Source organism: Aquarana catesbeiana, linkage group LG12 (assembly GCF_042186555.1).
Source record: "Aquarana catesbeiana isolate 2022-GZ linkage group LG12, ASM4218655v1, whole genome shotgun sequence".
Lineage (NCBI taxonomy): Eukaryota > Metazoa > Chordata > Amphibia > Anura > Ranidae > Aquarana > Aquarana catesbeiana.
The window spans coordinates 146572213-146587126 of record NC_133335.1 but is presented as its reverse complement, the minus strand read 5'-3'; the positions used below and the strand labels follow the sequence as shown (position 1 = coordinate 146587126).

Sequence of the window (14914 nt, the reverse complement as noted above, 5' to 3'; positions counted from 1 at the left end):
TTATACATGAGGGTCCGCTGGGGAAGCTGACAATCGATGTAGAAGTTGGCTCTACTACAGCGATAGCAGTGATCTACTAGGTCCTGTACCAAGTAGCTTCCACACTGACCTAAAAGGATCGCTTATTCAACACTGCCACCATTCACAGGTCACTTTGTATGTTTTTTGATGAATACAAGGAGGGGCGGTGATGTTATGATCTACACTGCATCCAATCATAGGACACCTTGTAATCATTATAAAAAATACAAGACATTCAGTAGAGAAGCTGCTCTGCACAGAACCCAGTAGATCCCTGCTATTACTTCATCAATAACCCCTTGGGTTTGAGATATATTTACTTATACTTGCATTAGCCCAAACTGGACCAGTGTAAGTATGCAATACAAATCACACCTGGAGTCAGTAGAGGCAATATATAACAAGGAGAGTGAGATAAGAAAAATACATTTTTTTGTTAAATGTTATGATATTATATTTCTGGTATTGAAACTTTCTGTGTGTTTCCAAGGTGGTGCTTAATTTTGTCTGTGAAGGGGACTACAAAATTGTGGCAAAGGCTATTCGTGACCGTGTGTTGGCAATAAAGAGGAAACGAGAAAAGGTGAGACGTGCCCAAGAGGAGCTGAAGAAAAAAGAAGATGAGAAGCAGCAAAACATTCTAAAACTCCTTGAGCAGCTTAGAGATTCTCAGAGCACCACTGCTTCTCCCACTCCTGATACCACCCCTGGAGCTACCTCCCTGCCATCAAACTCAGAATCCGCAGAGTCTGTAAACAGTGGCACATTTCTTCCTGAACCAGAGGAACCAGAGGCTGATCAGCATCACCTGTTTAACTTCAGACAAACATGTTATTCCTCTACTACATGTAAGCAGTTATGTTCTCCCTATCAACGCCAACTTTCCACATGATCATCCTATCAGTAAATTTGTATCAAACTCTAACAACTGATTTATAATAGCTTTTAGGTTCAGGGACATAAATCTCAGGCCTCAAAAACTGTATATTTATTATTATAATTAGAGCAAGAGTTTAATCAAACTAGTTATCCCATTTGTTAAACATTTTATTTCCTGTACAGAGTTTAAAGAAAGGTATCATTTAAAAACAGCCATGTTTTTAAACTTTGTAACATAGCTATTTTTTTCACTTAGCGGACTGTGAGACTGATGAGTATCTTAGTTCTTCTGGTTTGATGGAACCAGTGGACGTTTCCCTGAGGAATACAAGTGAGGATCAAGAGGATCTTAATAGCCCCCCAAGCACCCAGCCGGAGATATGTTTTCCTGGGGTAAGTATAAATATGATTGAAGGAACTGCTATTGCCTTCTTTAAAATCTATATATATTGTAAATGAGAAAAAAAATAGACTTTCTTGGCACAACACCACTCAAAATATGTTTAAAATGTATAAGTATTTTATTGAACATACGAAAAAGTTTTCCTATTAAAAAATCCTTTATTGCAGTTTACTCGACATATAACAATCTCATTTACTGGAATATCCCAACAACCCTACTAAAGAAATAGAAACAACCAAGTATTTTCAACCATAGGTATGACATGGGATCATGTAACCTTACTGTAAACTACCCATGGATGGTCATAAATAGGGTGATGATATCCAGTTCAGGGTTCCGCTCGACATATTTCACACAGGTCATTTTTCTTCAAGAGCTTAATGTAATAAAAACAATATTTTCTGAATAGAGGTTAAAGAGTACAATCAAAAATCATGTATTTTTATATTTATTATACAAAAAATGCCAGACCACCTGTCTGTACTTACAAAATGATTTACAATAAACAAATAAGGTAAATGGAGGGATGACGACCAGGCAGAAGGAGCACCAGGGAGTCCTCAATTAGGTGGAGTTGGGGGCGCACTAGGGACGATAGAGATAGCGAGGTGGGGGGAGCATTGATACACTAAAATATATGCTGAACCCTCAAGGTGCCGCCTACCTAATTATTATATCAAAAGGGGTGAAGCAATACTAACATATGGGGATTGGATACCCTCAAAAACGTTAGAGTAAAAATGATAAAGTGAAAAATGGGGGAGAAGAAGAGGATGGGAGCTCACGGTATAGAGATTGAATGGCAAACTTGAAATAAAAACCTGTAATAGCTCAACCAACCCTGTGGTAGCTCATATCTATGGAACTTCATTCACCATACAAACATGATTAGCAAAAAAGATTTAATGGTGTCAAACTTAAGGAAAAGACATTAGAAAACACCATACATACAGTGGGGATAGAAAGTATTCAGACCCCCTTAAATTTTTCACTCTTTGTTATATTGCAGCTATTTGCTAAAATCATTTAAGTTCATTTTTTTTTCCTCATTAATGTACACACAGCACCCAATATTGACAGAAAAACACAGAATTGTTGACATTTTTGCAGATTTATTAGAAAAGAAAAACTGAAATGTCACATGGTCCTAAATATTCAGACCCTTTGCTCGGTATTTAGTAGAAGCACCCTTTTGATCTAATAAAGCCATGAGTCTTTTTGGGAAAGATGCAACAAGTTTTTCACACCTGGATTTGGGAATCCTCTGCCATTCCTCCTTGCAGATCCTCTCCAGTTCTGTCAGGTTGGATGGTAAACGTTGGTGGACAGCCATTTTTAGGTCTCTCCAGAGATGCTCAATTGGGTTTAAGTCAGGGCTCTGCCTCGCCATTCAAGAACAGTCACTGAGTTGTTGTGAAGCCACTCCTTCCTTATTTTAGCTGTGTGCTTAGGGTCATTGTCTTGTTGGAAAGTAAACCTTCGGCCCAGTCTGAGGTCCTGAGCACTCTGGAGAAGGTTTTCCCTGTACTTGGCCGCATTCATGTTGCCCTTGATTGCCTCACGCTGTAAAGACATCCAAGATGGCGCTGGAGCCTCCAGCTCCCGAGGAGACAGCGCAGCTCTCCTTCTTTGTTGATCTAGCATACCAGGACGACAGTTTGTAGCAATTCCCCTCAGATTTGCGAAGTCCTCCGGAGCCCTCTGCAGATGCCCTGCTCCAGAAAATCCGCTCCATTATCAGGGAGGAAATTACAGCAGCTTCCCGCAAACTCTCCTCAGACCTCACCGAAGGCTTAAAGGAGCTTGGGCAACGCACTAACCATCTGGAGAATCGTATGGACCTTGCAACCACAGTGTTGGAGGGACATGAACAAGAGGTAGACAACATTCAGGATGTACTAGACCAACTACAGGATAAGATGGAAGATGCAGAAAACCGCGTCTGGAGAGACAACCTCCATCTCCATGGCCTCCCAGAGGTGATCACAGACCTGCAGGTCACAGCTACTGCCTTTTTCCAAGAATTAACACCTGACATCCCATTGGAACGCTTGGAACGAAACCGCATACACCGTGCACTATCCGCTAAACAACCTGATGATCCCTCACGAGATGTCATCAGTAAATTTCATTATTTCCATACAAAAAAAAAGCTACTGCAGTCAGCCCATGAACAGCAAGTACTCTTCTTTCAGGGCAATTCGCTTCAGCTGTTTGCTGACATATCACTACAAGATCACTATTGCCAAGCGGGGGTATTTAAAACCCTACCTGCAAATCCTACAAACCCGTGGCATAAAGTACAGATGGGGAGTTCCTTTTAAGCTACCCTTCTCCTATCAGCAAAGACAGTTCCATGCAGTTAATACAGCAGAGCTACTTCGCCACTTCCAAGATCTGAAATTTGATCTCTCACCATCACAAGGCTCTACATCTTCTCCAGTCCAGCTAACTCGCTCTTCACAACCTCTGCCGCCCCAAGCTGCTCCATCCCACAAATCTTCTCAGTAATCTCTCCGAGGCTCTCAAGCTCTACGCTCCCTGCAAGCTCAACGCTTCCATGAAGGTACTTCTGGATGAGTCTGCGCCTACTGAAGCTTCTCTTGATTCTCCTATTTGTGGTCTTCATGTTGGCCCCTATTGAATTGACTGGTAACCCAGTCTCACATCCAGTCATCTCCCCCTTTTTGTCATTTTTTTTTTTCTAACGGTATATACGGTTAAATAGGTATATATTTATACATATATAAGTACAAAAGGCTGTGACTGTTCCTTTCCACTGTGCTTGCTGGAAGGCAGGCCACTTATGTACTACTCAACACCAATCTGGGACTCTTACATTTTCACAGAGCATCAGGGAAGGTTAGACACCTTTGGCTGCTTCAAGTTCTCTAACCACCTCATTTCCCCAGCCAAAATGTTCATACCAGACATTGGGGTAAATCAGTAATGCTTTCTGAATTCTTGGCAACCGTTAAATCATTTTGAGTCCAGATTTTTTCATGGCTGGATGGCTCTTATCTTGATATTGTGTCATAACTACTTAAGGGTTTCTTACATTCGGTAAAGTCCCTATCCCCCCTCCCCTTTTTTTTTGATTGAACCTCAGGTTCTCAGGCTCAAATCAGTCCCCCCCTACTTCCAGGTGCCATTACACAGAGACGCTACAGCTGGAATACCCCAGATTCATATCTTTATAATGATCATTTATATAAATATGTATACTTATTAATTTGCCCCTTTGTATTTTGCACCTGGAACAGTCCTTGGATCGGATGCTTTGCACATGTTCAGTTATTACAAAAGTTTGGGGGAAAAAATGCCCAAGTTAACGTTTGATTCTACCAAGTTTTCAATACTAATGTTGCCACATAGTTCGGGTGGACACTTGCGCTCCACCACCTAGCTCTTGGTTATGACATTTGTCCTTCCCACTAGCCAGCCCTTTTGTGGGCTTGAAGGCCTACAGCTTGTTTCACTTGTGTATTCTATTTGTTCTATGAACCAAAATGTTCTCATCTTTACATCATTCTCACCTTTTCTCTTCTTTTCTCTCTTGACCTTCTCTCCCCCTTTTTTACTGGTCTCAGATGATAATGTTAGCATAACTAATCCTTTTCACTTATGATGGTGCTCAACTGGTTATCTCTTAATGTCCAGGACCTAAATTCACCACAGAAATGAATCAAGGTATTTCGCTATCTTAGGAAACACATGGTTCACGTTGCCTGCTTGCAGGAAACTCACCTATCAGCTACTTTTCATCCCAAATACTTTGATGCTTGCTACCCTCTTGTGTATCAGGCAAATGGCCCTACCAAACAACGAGGGGTCCTAATTGCCTTTCACAAAACCACCCCTTTCACTTGCAAAAAATAAATAGTTGATCCTAACGGAAGATATTTATTGCTTCAAGGTTTGCTCCAGGATACTGAAGTCACAATTTTAACATGTTATGCACCTAATATAAGCCCTTTCCTTACCCAGGTTTGCTCGCTCTTGGCGGCCCACCAGGTTGGCACGTTGTTGTTGGCTGGTGACTCCAATTTGGTTTTGAACCCTCAACTAGATAAATACCCGGCTGAAACTGCCGTCCCTTCTGCGGCTGCAAAAAGATTCCAACAAGCTCTGGGTGATCACAATTTGGTTGACCTCTGGAGGGAACAACATCCTTTAGCAAAAGATTTTACGTATTACTCTTACCCTCATCAGTCTCAATCCAGAATTGACCACGTTTTTATGCAACATAAGCACATTCCCCTAGTACTCTCGGTGGACATTTTAACTGTGCCATGGACAGATCATGACCCAGTGTTGGTCACTTGACGGTCTTTACTTTGCATACTGAAACACTCCTCATGGGTCATGAACGATTCATTACTGTCTATTAAGGAGATACAAACCATCCTCCTGTAAAAATCTAAAGATTATTTTGAGCTCACTACAGGGTCAATTTCATCTCCTGTCACCCTATGGGGGGCTTATAAGCCGGTCCTACGATGCCATATTATACAAATAACAGCGAGACGTAAGAGAGAACGTTTACAAAAACATCAACAAGAAGCTAGACTGGATCTGGTCTCAGAACAATTCAAACAGAATCCTAATCCTCCCCCCCCAATCGTAAGCTAGTAGACCAAGCTCGTACTGAACTAGATCTTTGCCTGACAGATTCGGCTGAACGAACACTTCGGTCCTTCCTATTTCAATGGCCGGACTCCTTGCCATATTTGGGGATTCAGCTAACCCCTACATATGAAGGGCTTTATCAAGCTAATTTTCCACCTCTATTCAAAACACTATCAAACCCACTATTGTCCTGGAAGCACCTTCCGCTGTCTTGGTTTGGCAGGATTAATGCGGTTCGGATGACCTATCTACCTAAACTACTATATGTGTTCCGGGTTCTACTGATTCCTGTACCTGTACACATACTCTGCATCCAAATTATTACATTTTATTTGGGGTTCTTCCTGTCCACGGGTCAATAAACATATCCTGTTTACTCACAGGATAAATGGTGGCCTCTCATTCCCCAATCTCCACGCTTATTGCAGCTAATCTAGCGTCTATCTCCTACTTGCATGAGACCCACCACCTTCCCTTATGGGCCACCATAGACTTGATAGACCCTATACCTTTGTCTTCCTTGCCTTGGCTTCCTCCCGCCCAAAAGATATAAGCCCTTCTTTGTCACACACACTCCACCTTTGGGATTCAGTAAATTCTCGGCAGGCCTGATCTCACCACTTTTACCCCTCTTACGCTTCATAAATTGCCCTTTATTTCCCCCTAGTATGGACAACCCTGGCCAGTTTGGATGGTGGACAGAAAACGGGTTTTCAGATGTTCACTCTCTACTAACCCCAGTTGGAATCATAACCTTCGACGCCCTTCGTTCCTCTCACGAACTACCGCTGCGGGAACATTTTCGATATCTTCAACTCCATTATTTTATTCAGAGACTCCTTAGATCCCACTCAACACCTTACCTTCTTTCAGCCTTTGAAAGCATTTGTAGGTCGTGCCCACATTCCACAGGTATCATCTCCTATAAGGAAATTTACTGATGGTATTATACGCATGCACGCCTGGCATGAATAATTCCCCAATATTCACCAACCTGCTTTTGTGGATGCTCCCAGCCAGGGACGATGTCTTTATATCTGGTGGTCCTGCCCCAGGGTAACTAGACTATGGATCCGGGTTTAAGCTTACTATGAGCAGAACGCAAGCTGGCAACGCACCTCTTTGTCACAACTAAATTAACTATAGGGAAAGCATGGCGAACTTCTGCACTCAGTTTTGAAGCGGTAAAACATTGCATGAACAATATTATGGTTAATGAAAAGTTACCAGCTATACTTTCTGATTCCCACGACCAGTTTCTACAAGTCTGGCAACCCTGGATATCCTATGCTTACCCATCACACTTTGACCAAACACTATTGACATTATGATGTTTTTAGAAACAATGCCCTCTGATCTTTATTTTCTCCTTACTTTCCTTTCCTTTCTCTCTACAACATTCTCACCCTTCTTCTCTTTAGCTGAAGAAGTCCTCCTTATACTATATCTCTCTCTACATCACAGCAGACTGACAGCCTTACGGTTTAGCAGCTGTAAATGGATAATAATTCAGTGTCCCTCTCTAGAGTTTTAAGGCTTTGTCGCCTCTAACACTTTTGTTTTTACTCGTTATTGTTTTTTACAGATTTGTTATACCTTTTTTTTCAAGGAACACTTGAACATTACCTTGCTTACAGTGGTTTAGCTTATCTATTGTATTATTTTACTTACTGTAATTGCTTTTCTCTCTACTTTGGATTTGAATCCTGTGTTATGTCTGATGTATTTTGGTTTTCCACTGTCTCCTTGTCAATGAGTTCCTGGCCAAGGCACAATCCAAGATGGCAAATAATTTTCTTTTGTCTCTTTCCATATTAACACCAGGAATTGGGATGTACCATTGCCTATTGCCTAGTATATATTGGCACATTTTAAGATACCTAGTACTATTCATCAAAACAATGTTCCCCCTTTATCCGCAGCCCTAATCACCAGATCTGTATTTGAACGTAGTGTGTGAAGTGCTGTCCTTTCATCAGGAGACAAATTGTCTGAAGGACAGTGATCCCACCTGAGTTTCCTAATTTTCCACGGAATTGCACAAATGAACAGGATTTTAAGTAAGAAGCTGTAGTCTTAAGAGAGATTTCACTCAAGGGGGTATAACCAAAAAATGGCTTAGTAAGGCTTATCATAGAGCAAAGGATAGAGAATCCCTTATCTTTCAACGTGGGGGGGGGGTCAGGACCAGGGGCAGGGACCCATGAGACTGAGCATACAATATACCCACAGATAAATAAAGTTAGGGATATTTTCTCAACATACTGGCATTTATTGAAGGAGGATAATTCAGTGGGCAAATTTGTCTCTCGATCCTCAGTTGGTATACAGACGGGCCCGTTCCCTTAAGTGCCTCTTAATACACATTGACATTTTTTGTACTCCCCCATGATATATGGTGCGTGGAGGTATGGCCTGCTGTGGTAGCTGCAATTTTTGCCCCTGTGTTATAGAGAGTGACTCATTACGGTTACTGACAGGGAGACGTCTTGTGTACAGACAGAGGGCCAACTTAACACCATGGGGGTCATTTATGTCATTATGTGCTCTTGTAGCTCCTTTTACATGGGAAAGACCATTAGACCCATATGTAAGCAGTTTTTAAAGTAGACACATACCATCTGAAGGCCCCTGTAGCCAGACATGTATGTCTCAAATATGATAGGGATTCCCATTGCCCTGAGTGTTGGGTCCTTGAAGTGGTCCCCCAGGACAGAACGGGGGTCAACTTTGACCAGATTGTTCTCCAATGTGAGTCGTTTTGGATATGGGAGTTGGAGGCTACCTCTCCTGGCCTGAATGACAGTTTAAGTTTTGTCCCTTTTTGTGGTTGATTCTCAGACAGGGGTGCATTCAGTGCCGCAGAGGCAACGATAGTGACTATTGTGTATTATTTTCAATACTTAAATTTTTTTTAAAGTGTTTTTTTTTTGTTTTTGTTTTTGTTTTGTTTTTTCTCATGGAACTACATTTATCCTGTACAATGTAGTTTCAGCACATGTATATACAATTTATGTGGATGTCAACCGTATAAGATAGTATCCCCACTGCCATGTTGTGGTTTTCCTACTAAGCTTAATATGTGGACTATACTATATTTTGTGCTGCTTACATCTAATATTCCTCTAGGGGAGACTGAAATGTATTAAGGAAATATTAGCAGTGCCTTGCTCCACGTATTCTGCACTCACCCCTCCCCTTCTTCTTTCACGTTGTTGAAGCAAGAGACTGTTATGATGTATGTGGAGGGATGTGATATGCAAACAGGAAGCAGGAAGTGACACATATGGACACATGTTGGCGTCCATTTAAAGCCTGGATACTCCATAGGGTGAGGGGATCGCATTGGAAACCAGCCTCTGACGCAGCCAACAGGGATCGGTAAAACCGGTCAGGCCAGCACGGCCCATCTCTGGACTACATGCTTTTGACCCATATATGGTTTTACATACTTTGAAAGACTGATGTTTTCAAAGACAAGGGAGGAACTTACCCTGGGATCCTGGACCTGTGGACTTGATCACAAGCTGATAAGAATGAATACATTTACCATTCTTGGGAAAGGACTATTACTTTCTGGAAAGGATTACCTCTTCACTTTTCTGTTCTATTTGGGGTGTGAGAGCGAGTCTTTATAGGGACTCTGATTGGTACAGTGAGAGGGAGGTCAAGGAGGACTGTTCAAGGTCAGTGAGAGGGAGGTCAAGGAGGATGTTCTTATGGTTCCAGTGAGCCATACATCACTTTATTGGATACTTATATTCATCACCATTCCACTTGCACACCTCGTCTTGACCACTGTTACCCAGTAATGCTCCCCCATTTCTTCACAGCTACCTTCCACTCTAATACAATCATCTACTTGTCCACAGTTTTTCCAATGCAGATCTGGAGAACCATTGATATCATCTCATAGCTTCCACTTTTGTGGTTTGACTTCATTCATCCTCCCTTTTTGAATATCAATTCAACCTTGATTTATCACTTGGGTCACTCTTCGTAGGTCATTTAGACCTGGGGATATCATCCCAGCTGTATTACAGCATTTTTACAACTCCTGCAACTTGGGTGGAATTGCACTACCTGTCTAGAGATGGTCCTTTTGTTTTTATAGCTTCATTTTTACAACTCCTGCAACTTGGGTGGAATTGCACTACCTGTCTAGAGATGGTCCTTTTGTTTTTATAGCTTCAATGCTAATGTATGTATGATGTTTTTAATGTCTTTTTCTTAATCTTGACACCAATAAATCTTTTTTGCTAAATCATGTTTGTATGGTGAGTGAAGTTCCATAGATATGTGCTACCACAGGGTTGGTTGAGATATTACAGGTTTTTATTTCAAGTTTGTCAAGATGGGGGAGCACATAGGGATGATGGAGTGAGGTGATCAACAGTAACATCCTGTCCTTAAATGTATTTAAACCTAAGTATTCACTGAAAAGACATCCATTGCTGGTAATTTCTACTTACTTTAGTTATAATGGTAAATTGGGGATAAAGCTGGTGGTAATGTATAACTCACCTCAGTTTAGGGGAATGTCCTTAAGATTAATAAAGATTAATATATGATCATGATATAGCCACATTAGCTAAACAGCAAAATTCAGCATCTATTTGTACATGAGTGAAGTACAAGGGTTAAACTGACTGCATAGGATTGCTATTCTTAACTCTTACCTCTAAGACCCCTTTCACACTGAGGCAGTTTTCAGACATTTTAGCGCTAGCTAATAGTGCTTGTAAAGCGCCTGTAAATTGCCTCCCATTCATTACAATGGATGCTTTCACACCTGGGCGGTGCGCTTGCGGGATGTTCGGAAAAGTCCTGCAAGCAGCATCTTTGGGGCAGTTTGGGAGCGCGGTATACAGCGCTCCCAAAACACCCTGCCCATTGCAATTGCAACACAGGAGTTTTAAACCCCTTTTTTGGTGTTAAAAGCTCCCCGCTAGTGGCCGAAAAGCGCTGCTTAAAAAGCGCTAAAGTGCCGATAAAACGAGCGGCACTTTAGCGATAACGTGGTTGCAGCTCCAGTGTGAAAGGGGTCTAAGTAAACTGAGTTAAATATACTTTTTCTTGGTATAATCTACATAGGTATAGAGGCTTTCATATGTATATGTACTGCTAATTGATCTCAATCAGTAACCGTACAGAAAATTCATCCATATTGGATATCGCTGTCTTCATTGTCCTTTATTGGGGAATCCTTCCTCTAGGGTAGCAAAGAGAAATACATAGGTCATCTTAGAGTTAGTTGGTATCTGCAGAACACTACCTGTCATTATCACTGCTTCTTCCCCGACCTAGGTATCAGTGGCGGTCCGTCTATTAGGGGCACAGGGGCGTTGCCCCAATTCATGCGCCGGGACCCTAATCTACATGCAGGGCGCCGGACACATGGATTTCAATGGGGTGTTTTTTTTTTTTAAGTACACGATTAAAGCTTGAGCCGGAGGCTTCAAAAAAAGGGTGGGCTCGGGGCCCAGAGCATTGCGGCCCAGGCCCACCCAGCTGCGTGACAATAGCGAATTAATAGTTGCTATTGTCTTCCTGATTCTCTTCCCAGCCAATCAGAAAGCGGGTCTTAAGACCCAATTGGCCGCCACGGGAAGGAGGAGAGAAGCCGCCGAGGGAAGGAGGAGCGAAGTGGCTGAGGACAAAAGCTGCCGTCATGGAGGAGGAGACACAGGAAGGAGCCAAAGCTGCCAGATGGAGTAAGTGCGGGACAAGTGAGGGACCGACCGACCAGACCAACTGACCGACCGGGGAGGTGGCAACAGGTGTCTTGTTTGTCGCCCCCCAAAATATGCAGCACCAGCCGCCACTGCTAGGCATGCTTACCAAGTGTCGACTTTAAGCCAGTGTGTTTCCCTCTGCTGAATTCTCCAATGCTCTGTCGCACATGTCGCAAAGACAACCCTCCTACATGTGTCCTCGCCATCTCTCCCTTAAATGCACCCTCACTGAGGCGTCCAGGCTGACCAGCTTCTTTAAAATCTACCTGTCTATTATTGATAGCATGGGTTTTACAAGAATTTAGTCACATATAAAAACATACAACCCTTATTAAATAAACAGTTTTGCACATTATTTACAGAGATCTATATTTTACTGCAATCACTGATTAGTAGTTGTCAAAATTAAAATCTCAGCTACATAGTGTATTGCTTATGATCAGTCATATCTGACTTACAATAAAATTGATTGACATGAACACAAATGGGGTTACATAGTTACATAGTAGGTGAGGTTGAAAAAAGACACAAGTCCATCAAGTTCAACCTATGTGTGTAATTCTATGTCAGTATTACATTGTATATCCCTGTATGTTGTGCTCGATCAGGTGCTTATCTAATTGTTTTTTGAAACTATCAATGCCCCCCCGCTGAGACCACCGCCTGTGGAAGGGAATTCCACATTCTTGCCGCTCATACAGTAAAGAACCCTCTACGTTCTAGAGAACTAGGCTGCAAGTTGAAGGGAAGGACCTCCAAGGTGATATTCTCTGAAATATTGCCTGTGCCATGCACAACACAGGAAAGGCAGGGGGTGATTAGAGAGCTGAATACATGGCTAAAGACCTGGTGTAGGGAGGAGGGATTTGGGTTTCTAGAGCACTGGACTGACTTTTCATTGGGGTGCAACCTATATGCTAAAGACGGTTTGCACTTGAATAAAAGGGGGTCTGCTGTGCTGGGGGAGAGGTTTATGGGAAGGCTGGAGGAGTATTTAAACTAGGATTGAGGGAGGAGGGTGAACTAGAATTACATCGGGCAGACAGGTCAGTTAGGGGTCAGACATTAATAGAAGGTGGAATGGGGATAGATGGGGGAGGGTTATGGCAGGTGACAATAAATTTCCCATGTTGCAAACAGCCATTGGAAACTATAGTGCCATTTGTACTACTAAAAATGATATGAAAAACACCAGAGCAAAATGTAATAATGCATTAAAGTGTTTGTACACCAATGCCAGGAGTCTGCCAAGCAAAATAGGTGAGTTGGAAGCTCTGGTGCATGAGGAGAGCTATGATGTAATCGGTATTGCTGAAACTTGGCTTCAATCCTCACATGACTGGGCTATTAATATTACTGGCTATGCACTCTTTCGGAGAGACAGGGTAAAAAGGAAAGGTGGCGGGGTCTGTCTCTATGTGAAAAGTGATCTCAAAGCAAGTGTGAAAGAGGACCTGGTTGATGGAGAGTGTGATGAGTCGGAAGCATTATGGGTGGAACTGCATATAGATGGGCGTAGTTCAAAGTTAATCATTGGAGTTTGATATAGACCACCCAATGTTAGTGAGGAGGTGGAGACTTAACTCCTTGGAAAGGGCTGCAAGGGCTGGGACAATGATAATAATGGGGGATTTTAACTACCCAGAAATTGACTGGAGTAATGGCACTTCTGGGACAGTTAAAGGGCAAAAATGTATAAACTTATTACAGGACAATTTTATGGTCCAGTTTATTGAGGCCCCAACTAGGAATGAAGCTCTGTTGGACCTGGTAATCTCAAACCATGCAGAGCTTATTACTAATGTCCAGATAAAGGAACACCTGGGTAGCAGTGATCATAACATGATTTCATTTGATGTTAGCTGTAAACAAGAAATACATACGGGAAAGATAAAAACACTTAACTTCAAAAGAGCAAATTTTCCAAGGATGAGGGCTGCTCTCCAGGATTTAGACTGGGAGGGAATATTTGCATTGATAAACACAGAACAGAAATGGGAATTCTTCAAAAAGACTGTTTAGAACATCACTGCAAAGTATATTCCCATGGGCAATATGTTTAAAAGGCTAAAAACAAAACCTATGTGGCTCACGGCCAAAGTTTAAAAAGCTATAAGCAATAAGAAAAGAGCTTTTAAAAAATATAAAAATAAAGGAACACTAGTGTCGTTTAAATGTTACAAAGAATTTAACAGAATATGTAAAAAGGAAATCAAGGATGCAAAAATTCAAAATGAATGACAGATTGCAAAAGATAGTAGGACAAACCGCAAAAAATTCTTCAAATATATTAATAGTAAAAAGGTCAGGTCTGAGCATGTAGGCCCTTTACAAAATAATCTAGACTGGGGACAAAGAGAAGACAAATTTATTAAATATTTTCTTCAGCTCTGTGTATACAAAAGAGCATGGGGAAGCTCATGTCCATAATGGGGGTGGTAGTGACATCTCGAATAATCCACAATGGCTCAAAAGTGATATGGTCCAGAAATATTTAGACAGAATAAAGGTGGATAAAGCACCTGGACCTGATGGCATCCACCCACGGATCCTAAAAGAATTGAGCTCTGTAATTTCAGAGCCATTGTATCTAATTTTTAGGGACTCATTAATGAAGGGGAATAGTACCACTGGATTGGCGCAGGGCGAACGTGGTGCCTATATTTAAAAAGGGATCAAAGTCTTTACCAAATAATTGTAGACCTGTTAGTTTAACTTCTATAGTCGGGAAGATATTGGAGCGTTTAATAAAAGACCACATAGACGAGTTCTTGCTGGAAAAAAACATTTTAAGCAACGGACAGCATGGATTCATGAAAGACAGAAGTTGTCAGACAAACCTGATTTCTTTTTAAGAAGAGGTAAAACCTTGGACAGAGGGGTGGCTGTGGACGTGGTATGCTTGGATTTTGCGAAAGCGTTCGACACAGTTCCCCACATGCGGCTCATGTGTAAGGTAAAGTCTACAGGCTTGGAAATATCAGTTTGTAAATGGATAGAAAACTAGCTAAAAGACAGAATTCAGAAAGTAGTGGTTAATGATTCTTACTCTGAAAGGTCTAAGGTTATCAGTGGTGTACCCCAAGGTTCAGTGCTGGGACCCTTACTTTTAATATCTTTATAAATGTTATTGGGTCTGGGATCAAAAGTAACATTTCTGTCTTTGCAGATGACACCAAGCTATGCAGTGGAATAACGTCCTTACAGGATGTCTCCAATTTACAAGCCGACCTCAATGCACTGTCTA

The 14914-nt window shown here is 41.8% G+C and overlaps 1 protein-coding gene across 1 annotated transcript in view; it reads left to right on the top strand.

The window, feature by feature from the left end:
- Nucleotides 1–14914, top strand: part of WNK4 (WNK lysine deficient protein kinase 4) — a 486906-nt gene that overhangs the window by 380849 nt on the left and 91143 nt on the right. Inside the window, exons 7-8 of the mRNA XM_073608385.1 lie at nt 512–869; nt 1157–1293. Of these exons, the coding sequence (XP_073464486.1) occupies nt 512–869; nt 1157–1293 (495 nt within the window). The remainder of the gene's footprint in view (nt 1–511; nt 870–1156; nt 1294–14914) is intronic.